This window comes from Clavelina lepadiformis, chromosome 4 (assembly GCF_947623445.1).
Source record: "Clavelina lepadiformis chromosome 4, kaClaLepa1.1, whole genome shotgun sequence".
Classification (NCBI taxonomy): Eukaryota; Metazoa; Chordata; class Ascidiacea; order Aplousobranchia; family Clavelinidae; genus Clavelina; species Clavelina lepadiformis.
This window is the reverse complement of record NC_135243.1, coordinates 5,937,024-5,950,915: the sequence shown is the minus strand read 5'-3', so window position 1 is coordinate 5,950,915 and position 13,892 is coordinate 5,937,024. Positions and strand designations below refer to the sequence as shown.

General features: G+C 33.1%; 2 protein-coding genes across 2 annotated transcripts in view; one reads left to right on the top strand and one right to left on the bottom strand.

Moving 5' to 3' along the window:
• The window catches only part of LOC143451370 (uncharacterized), an 82,705-nt gene that overhangs the window by 35,306 nt on the left and 33,507 nt on the right, over positions 1-13,892 (top strand). The window lies entirely within an intron of this gene.
• LOC143452693 (aldehyde dehydrogenase, dimeric NADP-preferring-like) lies at positions 3-7,347 on the bottom strand. The gene is made up of 12 exons (XM_076953746.1): positions 7,200-7,347; positions 5,703-5,829; positions 4,896-5,127; positions 4,625-4,710; positions 4,224-4,316; positions 3,925-4,033; positions 3,432-3,543; positions 2,262-2,425; positions 1,888-2,054; positions 1,595-1,694; positions 610-752; positions 3-447 (listed from the first exon to the last, which is right to left on the bottom strand). The coding sequence occupies exons 1-12, from the start codon at positions 7,235-7,237 to the stop codon at positions 397-399; spliced, it is 1,422 nt and encodes a 473-aa protein (XP_076809861.1). The 5' UTR covers positions 7,238-7,347; the 3' UTR covers positions 3-396.

Genomic DNA, 13,892 nt, shown 5'->3' with positions numbered 1-13,892 from the left:
AAAGCATTGTCATTTTCTGTAATATCAGTCATGTCATTTGTAGCCAGAATATATTAAGATAAGCTTTCAACAAGGTTTCTTCTAGTAAACTCATAAGAATCTCTAAATATGAACATCATTATAAAAAGAAAGTTTGAAATTAAAATGCATTCAAAAAAAACTAGAGATTAAATTATGAGAAAAAATTTCAATAGGAACACTAAGCAAAAATTGCTAGAACTACACAATTCAACGGAGCAAATTAATCTACGCGGAGTAGTAAATTAAAATATTGAAACTATATGCATATGAAGCGTCACAGGGAATCACAAAATTAAACACATACATTTAAGACAAAATGATTCTTTTGGATAAAGCACCACACAATGATGGGTTACTGTAAGATGAGGTTTCCTATTACATAACAGCACAAAATCCACGGTCCTTCTCTGTAGTTAGGTATTTCAGCTAAAAACAAAAAGCATAATGTCACATTCTCACCGGAATAGCCCGCATTATGACACTCATAGAAAATTACGAATTCGAAAACCAAGGCAAAACATTTGGCATCGTATATTACAGTATACTGTAATAATGCGTAAAAAGCTTATCACAAAGAACAAGACTCACTGCTCCTAGATTTTTGTCGGTGTACGGCATGTATCGAGCTGCAATCAACGCCTCCATGTTCTGTTTTCTCCAGCAGACAGCTCGTTCGTGGGAAAGACGATCGAATCCCCATTTTCCATGATAGCTACCGGTACCACTGAAGCCTGTCGATCATAAAAGGTAACATAAATTGTTTTATTGTTGTTTAATTGTTTTATTAATTAGCATTCGTTTCTGTACCAGTGCTTGATCTAGCTTAAACGTGGTCATTATTTAAAGTAATAAACAGTTGATAGGAGGAGTCAACAGGTCGTAACTTAGTTATGAAAGTCTATAGCAGGGGTGGGCAACATACGGCCCGCGGTGGGATTTTGAGCGGTCCGCAGACAGTTCAGCAGTTCAGTTTAGCAGTTCAGTTTTGACTTCAGCAGCTAATGAAGTACATTATTCGTTAATAAATTCATTAAATACTGTTTTTGGTCTCTATGCTTAAAACTTAAAGTTTACATTAAATACGATTTATTCCTTGCATAGGTGGATAAATACACGATTAATGTATCGATTCAGGAATCCGGCCTGCCAAGTACTTTATTTTCTCATATCAGGCCCACCGACCGAAAAAGTTGCCCGCCCCTGGTCTATAGCCAAACGATTTTCTCCCAAGGCTAAATCACCACTAAGAGATGAACTATAATTCCGTTTCTTTTACTATAACACTGCCCATCGTTAATTAATGCAAATATGCATGTACCCGTTTCATTATTAAAAACGGCTTCTTTACTAATTTTAAATTGGCTTGAATTTGTAAGAACAAGTTAGCATTTCAGGTCAGAAGCTTAAGAGCCCCTGCTTTAGACAGAATCAGGTCATTCGAAAATGGGATTGATATAAAGCCAACAACTTGAATCATTACAACACAACACCAATAAAATCGTACAAAAAGTAAATAAACTTTTGTTAAAAATGTCCCAATTTTTTTTTATCAAACTATCTGCTATAGACCTACCAACACCCCCAAATGGTAGGTTGTGAGAAGCCATGTGCATAATAGTATCGTTGACCGTAACACCGCCGCTTGTTGTATGTTCCAGGATATTTTCAACAACCTATGGAAAAATAATATACAACAATAGTGTAAACATAGAACAAAGAGTAAGGGAAAAACTTAAACGTCAAAAATGTGGAATGTTATAATATACATATACTGTATTATAATGTAACCTGATTAATTATTTGACCCTTTACCAGAGGGAAAAACATAAGAAATAATATAATGTATGTCATGTTCTTATATGTCACCTGAGGTTTGTTGGAAAATATGTAGAGTGCGAGAGGTTTTTCTTGCCTATTAATGATTTTAGTTGCTTCATCTTCATTTGCAACTGTTATTATCGGCAATATTGGACCAAAAATTTCTGATGCCATCACTTCATCATCCATTGTAACATTTTTGTAAACGGTGGGTGCTAAAATGTCACAAACAATTAACTTTACTTCAACGAATACGAGCTTTATCCTTCATTATCAATTCGATGTTTCAATTTTAATTTAGTTCAGATTTAATTCATCCATGCGACCTACTCTTTCCTATAACAAAAACTATTTGTTTTTTTATACAGTTGACTGTAGGTATTATTTGTTGAAAGGACATTATCAATAACAAAGAAATTTACCTATATATCTCGTTTCAATGTCTCTTTCTCCACCAACAACCAATTTTTCTTTTGGCATTGTGTCGATAACTTTGGAAATCCTTGCAAAGTTACGATCATTCACAATCCTGGCCAAATCCGGGGATTCCTTTGGATCATCACCAAGCATGTCTTTAAGGGTTTTCCTGCAAGTCAAGCAAGTTATCAGAACCAGGGGCACATAAAAATTTGTCATCTATAGAAGTAACAACGCAATTTTAGTAGAAATATAATTGTATACCACATACGTGTCAAACTTCCGGCCCGCTTTGCAATAAAACTTGGCCCGCAAAGCTATTTTATACATTGAACTATTTCCGGCCCGCGAGATCATTGTACAGTATAACTTACTTTTTTCAAGTAAGAAACAAGATTATAACAGATCGCACAATACAGCAGCACAACAGTTGCCCCATCAAACATTAGCATAAACCGATTTATTCTAACGCTTGTAATCTGGGATGCTTTTTTCTTTATTGTTTGTTAATTCTTTAATGCTTTTGCAAGGAGACGAATAAAACAAAATGATGTAAGAGAAGAATAATCAAAAATAGCGCAGTCAAAAATCGGCAATATTGGACCAAATCGTGGGTGCTAAAATGTTACAAACAATTAACTTTACTTCAACGAATACGAGTTTTTTATCCTTCATTATCAATTCGACGTTTCAATTCTAATTTAGTTCAGATTTAATTCATCCATGCAACCTAATCTTTCCTATAACAAAAACTATTTGTTTTGGTTTGGCCCTGTGAGTTTTGGCCCCTAGTGCGATTGAGTTTGACACCCTTGGTATACCGGAATGATTCACTCTTGACTAATATTAGCTTTGCGTACATGGACTTTGTATAACCCAAACAGAGTCAACAAGATAAGAGGAAAGCAATGATTAACATTGACCTACCCATCAGCGCATTACCGAAGCAATTTAATTGTTGCCGGAGCAAAGTAGTGTTTAGTATTGACCTGGCATAAGACAGACATTCATGGTGGCACAAAGCATTACATCCAAACATCTTTGCATTAGTACAATGTCGTGAAATCATTTAGCTTAAAAACGCTTGTACAGTGAGTTACAATATAGTTAAACATAATATAAACATGATAATATATAGTAATAAAATAATAACAATACAGTTTCTTGAAATTTACTTGATGTATGTGATCAAGTTGTCCACTACAGCTTCATGACACAGAATATAATCTGGTGCGACGCATGTTTGTCCGCCGTTCATCAGTTTTCCCCATAGAAGTCGCTTGCAAACTACAACAAAGTAACTAAGTGTAAAGTTTCATCAAAACAAACGGGTCCTCGAGAAAGATTAGTTCACTAGATCCACATTTGGATTGTTCAAACATGTCATATACCTTCAATTTTGGGTCAGAAAATGCAGACCATAGAAAAAAAAATTATCAAAAAACGCAAATTAATGAACATGCAAAGGTCAAAGCAATACTTGCTCATGTTCATGTTCCCGATTGCTCTACCGTATTTACACCATTGCAGTGTTTCTCGTGTCAACAAACATATTTGGGCTGTGACTGATGGCTAGAAAATTTATTGTTGCACTATTGCTTAGAAAGAATTGATTCTTAACTGACTAATATGCATCATTGTTTTCTATGATACGCTTTAGCAACTGACCTATATCCATGTGAACATTCTTTCCCACATAACAAGGAGATTTCCCACCCAATTCCAAAGTGACAGGAGTTAGATGCTTTGCTGCTGCAGTCATTACAATCTTGCCAACCTAAACATTAGCGTCAACCGCATAGACAATAAAGAATGATTTGTAAGTCAGAAAGTTCCAGTTACAATTGTACTTGATATATACAAAAGAAACTAAAGCATTTTAGCTTCATCAACAAATTCTACATATTAATACCTTATGGTGCTTCGGCTATGAAAGTTATCCTATCTAGAGACAAAACTTAACTCACCGGAGTCGAACCAGTATAGAAAATGTGATCGAATCGTTCCTCAAGCAAGACTGTGGTCTCCGGTATTCCTCCCAGGTAGACTGGGAAACAGTCCTATTATGAGATAAATATAGTTCTTCTACTTAAAATTTCATAAACTGTCATCGTTTCGTACAAACAGAATCTTAATGTAAAGGATAAGTTATAATTTATTATAATAAATAAATATATAAAATATAATAAACATTTATTTATTGAACTTATTATCTTTACAGCAACGTATAGAGTGTTATATTAACATCCTTCCAACTGGACCTATTAAAGATAAGCAAAAAAGTTTCTGCAATCATTACAGCCAATGTTCATTTAATGTTTGCATAATTGCATCATTACATGTAAATTTAAGGTATCATGATATGTACCTTATCCATGTACTGGGGAATTAGTTTAGCAATTGCCGCTGCTGTATTTTCAGACACGTCCGAAGGCTTTAGGACAGCACAGTTTCCTTAAAACATGTGTTCAAAATATAAATAAGAACAGAAGAAAACAACTGTATCACAATTAAGGGGCTAATTAATACAATGCTTACCCAGTGTGTACGTGGAAAGTACTACCATCATTATTATTAGTATAGGTATACATTTATTCTCTTCATAGAACAATGCATAAAAAAAACAGAAAATAGGTAACCTGATGCTATGGCTGCCACAATTGGATTAAGCAAGAGCACAACAGGGTAGTTCCAAGCGCCCATAATGAGCACAACACCAAGAGGTTCTTTGCGCATATACATGCTGTCCATCTTCTGGATCAAGTTTTTGGAAACATAACTTTGTTCTGCCCATGATTGAACATTTTTGATTGCGGTGACGATTTCATTTTTTAAAACTATAAGTTCCGAAACCACTACTTCAAATTTTGCCTGCAAGAATTATTATGAAGGTCACTGTACTAGGTAATAATGTATAGATAACCATCATTAATATAGTATATTTGTTTTAGTAATTTTGTAGAATATTTTATACGTTAGCAGTTATTGTAAGCTGTTTCTGACATATAATATAGACAGGGTTGCCATCAGTTTCAACTCAAAAATAAGGACGACTAGAAAATCAACGAGGAATACCACCTTAAACAGTGTACAACAAGAGAAAGCAACCAATGTTCCTAAAAAAAAAATAAAAAAAAACAAGACACTATCTGCATGTTCATAATTTTGGTATCTCTTTGGTACAAAATGGTATCGTAAGGTGACAAAATGCCCAAAATAAGGACAAAAGTGCCCAGATCCGCCCTAAAAATAAGGACGAAAGTGAAAATAAGGACATTTCTTAGAAATAAGGACAAACATATTTTCTAAGACACGGACCTTTAAAATAAGGACAAATCTTATAAATAAGGACGGTATGGCAACCCTGATAATAGCGCTTTATATCTTACCTAAAACGACAATATAGATATATAGATATAAGAATATAGATAAGACACATCTGGCACCTTCCTTAAATCCTTGTACACAGCATCTGCAAGAACTTGCTCCTGTTCTGTAACCATGTCATGAAGCCTACGAAGCTGTTGGATTCGCCATTCTATTGGTCTCGTTCTTTTACTTTCGAAGGCAATCCTAAACACAAGGAAATAACAACTTATTCATTCATATATACGTTATGCATAATATTTGTTTGAGTTTAGATAAATATACAAAAAAATTTTTCATCATGGAATTTATTAATAATATATACAATGTTTTATAATAATATTAATATATGTAAAATACCTAAATTTCTTAACCAATGATAAATGATGCAATAAATATTAAAAGACACCGTAAAATTTAATATTAAAATACTTTGACTATTTATTCTAAAAAATCCCAGCCAAAAATTGCAGGAAAAGCCAAACGAATTTCAAGTTGAAAGAAACTTGTTTAAATTGTATTCTACATAGTTTCAGATTTTTCAAGCTTTGAGTCTTGAAGCCGGTAAATGGGAACCAAATATACCCGTTAAAATAAAACTTAGCAACTATAGAAAATATCAAGCATGCATGGAAAACCAAGCTCCAGAATAATATACATTTGTTCATACCAAACACCAACTCAAAACAAATCTATTAATCTAACGTTTTCTTTACTACAATATTCAGAAAAGCTTTCAGGAGGTCTCTAAATTAGTAATCTACTAAGCTCTCAGAATTCCAGATTCCAAAATTTCGGAATTTTGAATTTTTTTCTTAAAAATCCATTTTGGAGAATAATTTCACTAAAATTCTCCGTTTTCAGCAAAATGTTAACTGTACGATGTCAGTAAATATCGTGAGATATGCGTTTGACAACATTTTATAAAACCTTTAGGGTGGAATGAAATGACTGTTAGAATACAAAGAAGCAATAAAAATAATATTTTTTCTATAATGTTAAAGAAGGCTTATGCTATAAAACAGAGGTTCTTTTTTTACTGTTTTCATTCCTCGCGCCTCTAGAAAACATTTGATCATTTGCCCGCATCATCGCTTGACTTTAGGGCTTTGACAAAAAAATTTGTTAAACACTTTGGGATCCAAATAATTGGCTTTTCTTAGGTTTTGCACTTCTAAAAATTACCTTGCATCCAGCAAACCTAGCTGGGAAGTCCTGCTATACAACAATTACAAAATTGGCAATTCATTGCAAAATGTTCAAAACTTTTGAAGCTTTTTATTGTTAAAGGTACAAGACCCATTGGTGTAAGTAAATATGGCGAGCATCAGTGTGTAAAGGTCTGTCTGTATGCACTACTTCTAATTTCTGTATTTTTTTTAGATCCTTGATGCGACGGCAACTTTTCCAATTTGGAAATAACCTATCATAGTTCTCTAGTCTAAATATACATGTAGGCTATTTGATACAGTATTGTGCTGAAACCAGTTATGAATATTACATACAGTTACAATTTAAGATTCCAAAGAAAATAAGGATCAACTTAATAAGCAGTTATAGCAATACGAACACCCCACCTTGCACATGTCACAATTTCTTTTGCTCTTCCTGACATTGTTTGACCTCAACAAGACTGCAGAAGTGTGTGTGATTACAAGAAAAGCAGAATTTTAAACACCTACTGCAAATATCAATAACAGCATGTAGTACGTTTAAGTCAGCAAAAAGTACAGTCAGAGTTACACACACATAATAAAATTGCTCAGTTGTTTTGGATTAGCTCAGCTTATGTGGTGCAAATTTTCTCCAAATTTGTTTTTAAATCCACAACGAAAGAGACTACCTGCTTTCGTTGTTTAGGGTTTAGGCTAACAGCTGATTAGATGTAGGTTTACTCTTCTTTTAAAAGAATGTTTCAAGCATTTCTAGTCGGAAGCTTTGAATCCCATACGGAATAGGTGCACCAAAAAAATAGGTTCCATGTTTTATGCCATGTCAGTATAAAAACTCTCTATATATAATTATTTTGCTCTGTAACTGATTGCTATTTCAATAAATTGAGCCGATTTGAAGGCCGTTGGCTTTGTCCTGCTTATCCATGTCAGTGCCACTGTAAAGTTACAACCGTCAAGGGATGAAACTAAAGAAAATTTTATCCCACATGCATACTTTGTATGCGTGTTTCATGTCGCATTTTGTAAACACATTTAAGTTACGAGATACTGCTAAGTAATGTCTACAATCAGACAATGATAAATCAGTACGAACAATCAAACTTTACACAAATTTGGAGGCTCATCAATTGACCGGAAATCACAAACAACAACGTGCTGCAACTTTGTAACTTGATAATGCGATCTATTACAACTAAAAGTTTTAATAAAACATCACCATTTTGTTATAAAACTAGCCTATGAAAAATAGCTTCTAACGCCAGATTTTTTCCGATGAAATAGTGGCAGCCTGCGTCAAAACATGATTTGCTCTGAGCGACGCCAAAAGCCAATTCGGTTAAACCGAATTTACACTGCTTGGTTCCCTGTAAGTCAAGGCTGTAATTCACGATCCTTAGCGTAACTCACTTGAAATTCACCCTTTGCGCACGCCAATAACAACAGGTTTTTTCGTCCCCACTGCGCTTTTGATGAATTTCGCCAATCGAGTAATAAACAAATGGTAGAAATTAACAGTTGCTTGGCGCGGTCATTTCAAGTCATAATCAGGCATTTTAGATTATTTTCTAAAAAACTTACCCACTTACAGTTTGTAGCTCGAAAAACTCAAATAGAAAACAAAATCTTTCAGGATGCGCATGCGCATAACTCACATGACTATTTTATTTTTATAGGGAATTCACCATAAACAAAACCCAATTTTAACTGAGTTATTAATCTATTTTAAACTTAGAGCTGAGGCCTGAGAAGCGAATCCAAAATAAGTTGGTGTTAAATTAAGAGAGTACTGGAATTGTTGTAAATTGTCAGTCAGTCAATTGGAGAAAGCGCTTTAACTAAAATGTAGTAATTAAGAAATTCAATAATCGCTTTCACTCTGTTGAGTATGACCGAAATAGCGGCTCATATTACGTCACAATGTAAAAACATAGCACATAACTTCCGTACCGACTACCGTATTTGGATCAAGTATGAACAGAATGTTTTGTGTGGTCGACATGTAATAAGTATAATTAAAGCGTACTTAAGTTAATAACGGATACATTTTATGTTAAATAAGCCTGGGCCAGCTTAGCTTACATAGTATATTTGTACTGTTGAATGTAAATATTAACTATAAGGACTGAAGTAGCCTAGTCCAGTAGCCTACCTGTACTAACATGGGTCTTCAAGATCTGCAAACTGTGGTGCCGGTAACACCAGTTTAATATTCTTGTTGAAGTAATAATAACTTATACAAACAATGTGGATGTTACTTGGAAATAAATTTTTCTTTAGTTGCTGAGATTGAAAGGTTAATGTTTAACCACATTTGGTGTCTAGTACAAAAGTGCACAACTACAGGATGCTTTTGTATATTAGACCCCAGCTACTCAAATTGTGAAGTCATCTGGTTGTGCATTTTTGCCCTAGATCCCCCATTTATATGTTATTATTCAAGATAAATTTACTTACAATCTACTGTACATATGTTTTTATTTTTGCAATGCGCTTGTTTTTATTATCTATGGATAATGTAATAATACCTTTTTAACTTAGGAGTGGTTGGTTTAATTAATCATGGGTTTAGTGGCCGTTCTAATTGTTACCAGGAATTCTTACCTTATTTTTACTCAGTATGTTTAAGCCTTTTCGGCTATGTTGCTTTTTCTCATTCATTAGAACATGCTAATAACAACTGAGTTGACTTTTTGTCTCCATCGCGCTTTTGATGAAAAATAAAATTATTGATTGGATTTCTACCAATGTACAAATTAAATGGATATGACTTTAACGGGAGAAATATTAAATAATAATTATGTGCCTTTCTTTTTTCTGCATTATGTTCACATTTTCTCTATTTTGCTGGTAATTGTTATCAATAACGTTATACATGATCCAGTTCATCAACATCTTTCATTTTAGTTCAGTGCTAACATTAATTAACAAGCAGTCTAACTTATACCCTTCAGTACTTTAGATATTACGTCATTTTGGCTTCTACTTGTGATTTTTTCTTGTCCTTAGTGATTGTCCAAAGTGATTGCAATAATATTCTTGAATTCATTAAACTCCAACTGGGAAATCTTTCATGACCAAGATGAGACCCTACTGAAAAACACGAGTTCCAACCATAAACTTTAGTCAGCTGTGTATTGTGTAATAATGTATTAATTATGTAATAATTGTGTAATAATGTTAATGCATCTGCCCAACAACTTTCTTTACTTGGTTACAAATGTATTTGCTGGTATATGAATAGTTAGGTAGTTAATAATTATAAGACTGAAAATGGATTTTAATTTTTTGTGAAGTACAGTAGTCCAGTATTTAGTGTTGATACTCTGTTAGTTTATTGTTCAGGATGTTCTTTGGTGTATTGCTTTACAATTTACATTCTATGTTAATAGTCTGACCATAAATCGTTTCTATTAAATTATTTAATATATATGATACATGATAATTACTTGCTTTTTTACATTCACGGTTGCATTCTTAACTTTAGCACTAGCTTTATATTTATAACATCTTCCATATGTGTAATTGTTTGTTCTAAAAGCTTTACGCACTTTCACTTAGGTTATTGCGAAGAGGTTATTTTATATGCCGTGTTAATGTGCAATAAGCATAGTGGTGTATGTATGTTGGGAAGTTGGGGTTTAGCATATTACTTAAGCTGCTGTGTTTGATGGCATTGTTTCACCATTTTTATGGCATCACATACTTTAATATTTTGCACGTTTTAAACCCTTGGGGTTTCGCCACGTTTCTTCAAGCATTTTACTGCTTGTGGTATAATTTTTATTTTGTCTTATATTACATTTTATTTTGTTCTCTACAATAAATGAAGAAACTAACTAATAAATTATATCCTCTCAGTTTTGTCTATAATTTTGTCAACGATTTTCAGCAAGCAAACTTGAACGATTAATTCGCTTGTAATTTTTTTTAAATTTTGTTATTTTAGAGATGATGACGTGTACTCTGTTTATTGCAATAACAGAATTTTCGCTGATGAGAGAACTTAAACTTTTGACCAGGTTTTACGTCGGCAAAAAAGTCCCATCTCATTTTTGGCCCAGTGTTTTTTGTCTAAAAAGGTTTTTATACATCGACATGTATTTTTTTTATGTTGATTTTATTGGCACTTTGTTGTGCAATTCTAAGCTGCTAGAGTGCTTTAATTTTCTTTAATAGTAGCATGGGCTCCAAATTCAATGTTAAAATATGTAAATATTTCGTATTATAAATGCTGCAATTTTAACTAGAATTCCCTAAAGCACTGATGCTGTGTTGACATGAAATATTTGTAAACTGGTATTAACTGGCATGTGCCACCGGCAATTTCTAGCTCCTGAGAAACAGCTTTCAAAATACTGATGGAAAAATATGAGAACAGGAGGCTAAAGGATGGAAGATATCAGGGTTTAACTTACAAGTTTGTTGCAGAAAAGTACCCTACTTTCATACATAACACATACCACAAAGACAAGAAAATTGAAAAGGAATTTAAAGAATATTTGAAAGACTACCTTTATCCTGATCCACTAAAAGACCCTTTTCTAAAAGATGCTTGGTATTTGGATCCCAGAGCTAAACCTTTAATTAAACGTATGCTAGATCCGACTTTATTATATGACGATGATTTAGATGGTTGTGTAACACTTGACTGGGATGATATGCTTGACGAAGATACTTCAAATGTGAAGATAACAAACACCAGCAAGGAAGAGTATTTGTCTAAGCTGGACCAAACATTGATTAACCAGTGGCATGGCAAAGTAAATATTGGCGTAACAATTGAAGATGCTATGTTTCTTTTTCAACCTGAGATTGTTAATAGTGCATTGGCATTACGTAAAAAGTACATCGAAAATAAGAAAGCTGATATGCAATATATTCAATCTGGTCGACCGAGCAAAGTGGTTACAGATTATTATGTATATTCTAGAGAAGTTGGTATGGAAAAAAATTTGAATTCTAAGCCTACTGGAAAGTGGTGTCTCTTTTTTGACAAAACTAATGAAAATGAAGACGGTCTAACAGACCTTGATATTCGTTTTCAACTGTTACTTAACACTATCAAAAACCTTAACTTTTCATTTAAAGTTTCCACACGTCGACCCAGTGTAATAGCAACCAGCTACAGAAGCGGAGTAATTATTGTGTATTGCAGTGAAGATGACCGCATTGAAATTCTTTTTCAAGCGGCAGATATCTTAAAATTGCAAAGAAACAAGAAATATTTCTGGAAAATGCACACTAGCAAATATTCAAAAGATGGCATCAATTCCTCAGATTTTCAATATTATCTAAAAGCTTCTTAAAGATCTGCCACTTAAAATTTTAATTGGCTAAAGACTGCGTTCATCTATGGATCTCTATGTAATCTTTTTTTTTACTCATTTTATATAATTGGTGTGATCTGTTGTTGGTATTCTGGTTAAAAAGCAAGTTCACGAGTAAACCTCACGTCAAATTAGGGCTGAGTCTTGTCTCAAAGTGTAATTGTCAAAGCTGCTTTACTTGAGTAAAGTACTTGTCTCAAATCCACTTTGTGGTATTCGACAATGCCTGAGTACTAATTTTCAGTATTCTAGCGTACTTGATCAGTAATAAAACACTTGAATTGGCTTTAATTTAATTAAAACACTTTGTTTCTAAATTTTTATAGTTGTTTTGTTATTGCATATTAACTTTTTCTAAATAGGTTTAACAAACTATAAGGTTAAGTTTAGTACAGTGGTCTATCACCAGTTGGTCATCTATCCAAAGTGTCTGTTTCCCCTTTTGATCATTATTTTTGAGAATTTAAGTGCTATGAATTTGGAATTTCATGGTCTTGATTGACAGTGTAAATTGATTACAAAGGGTTCAAAGGATTTTTCTGAAATATCTATTTTACAATAAAGTATTCGAGTACCATTGTTGTGTATTTGCTGCCTGACCTCACACTAGTACTCGAATGTTTGTGAAAATAAGTACTTGTAAAATTAGTTTTTTTATACATATCTGATGATTGTTACATTGTTTAGTGGCTTTCTTAAACCCAACTTGCTTATTACTGTGCAGCAGACTAGCCCTATATAGGTATTGTTAATATTTTGTTCATACTATTATCTATATATACTTGAACAACAGAAAAAAGCTGGGGATAGAAACTGTATGCATATTATAATGCGATTTTCATAATGTAAAACGTTCAATTAACTTTGGACATACTCATCAAACTTGTTAAGCATGCTGATGAGTGATGACTTATTTATTGCCTGCAGCTATCACATGTTTTGATATTGTAAAGCACCATTTTAAGTGTTGTGTGGATTTTAATTGTTCTTTTTATTTTGGTTTGCATTTATAATCCTTTAAAAGTTCAGTGCTTGTTTTATTTACTTATGTGACATTCCTTTTTGTAGGAAACTTTGGGTTGGTGCTCCTAGTAACTTGGTTTTTATTTACGTTTGCGCACAGACTTTATATAAAGTGTAAGTTTCATAGTTATTCAGAATAATATGAACTTTTTTTAAAACAAATTTTACTGAGCAATGAACCAATTAGCTATTTTTATTTTGGAAAACAACGGAATTCGAATTTTCGTATAAGTTTTAGATATATTGGTAGTAGTTAAACAATTTCATACAATGTGACAGTTAAAACCAAAGCATCAAATTTTTTGTAGTTATGTTTCATAAGTGTAGTTTCGCTGTTTTATGGTATAAGAATCACTGTTAGAATGTGTATTTTTCAGTTTGCTCTGAAAGAATTTTGCTGTGTTTCTCTTAACGTCCTTTTAGCTTTACTATTTGTTATTGTTACCCAGTTACATGATTTACAACCGCCCTGTGGAATATGTTGTTAAACGCACAGTTTTGAAGTTATTTATTAATTTTTTTTGGTAAACATTTCAATTTTCGTTTGATATTTGGAAACTTGCTCTGAAAAACAACGTGTGACCACTCCTTTTAGTACGTCCCCATGTTGTTTTTCAGCATCTGGGCTGATAAGAAATCTTTATCGGAAGTGCCCACTTCTTCACTTTAACACTGATTATTATTTATCTATGTCTAAATGTGTCAGCTTTAGCAACATGTATCTCACATTGTCAAAATATTGTTT

Coding starts and splice junctions, on each gene's coding strand:
- LOC143452693 (XM_076953746.1), bottom strand. CDS start 7,237: ATGTCAGGAAGAGCAAAAGAAATTGTGACATGTGCAAG. Junction 5,128..5,702: donor TGTACAAGGATTTAAGGAAG/GTGCCAGATGTG, acceptor TAATTCTTGCAG/GCAAAATTTGAAGTAGTGGT. Junction 3,544..3,924: donor GAATGTTCACATGGATATAG/GTCAGTTGCTAA, acceptor ACTTTGTTGTAG/TTTGCAAGCGACTTCTATGG.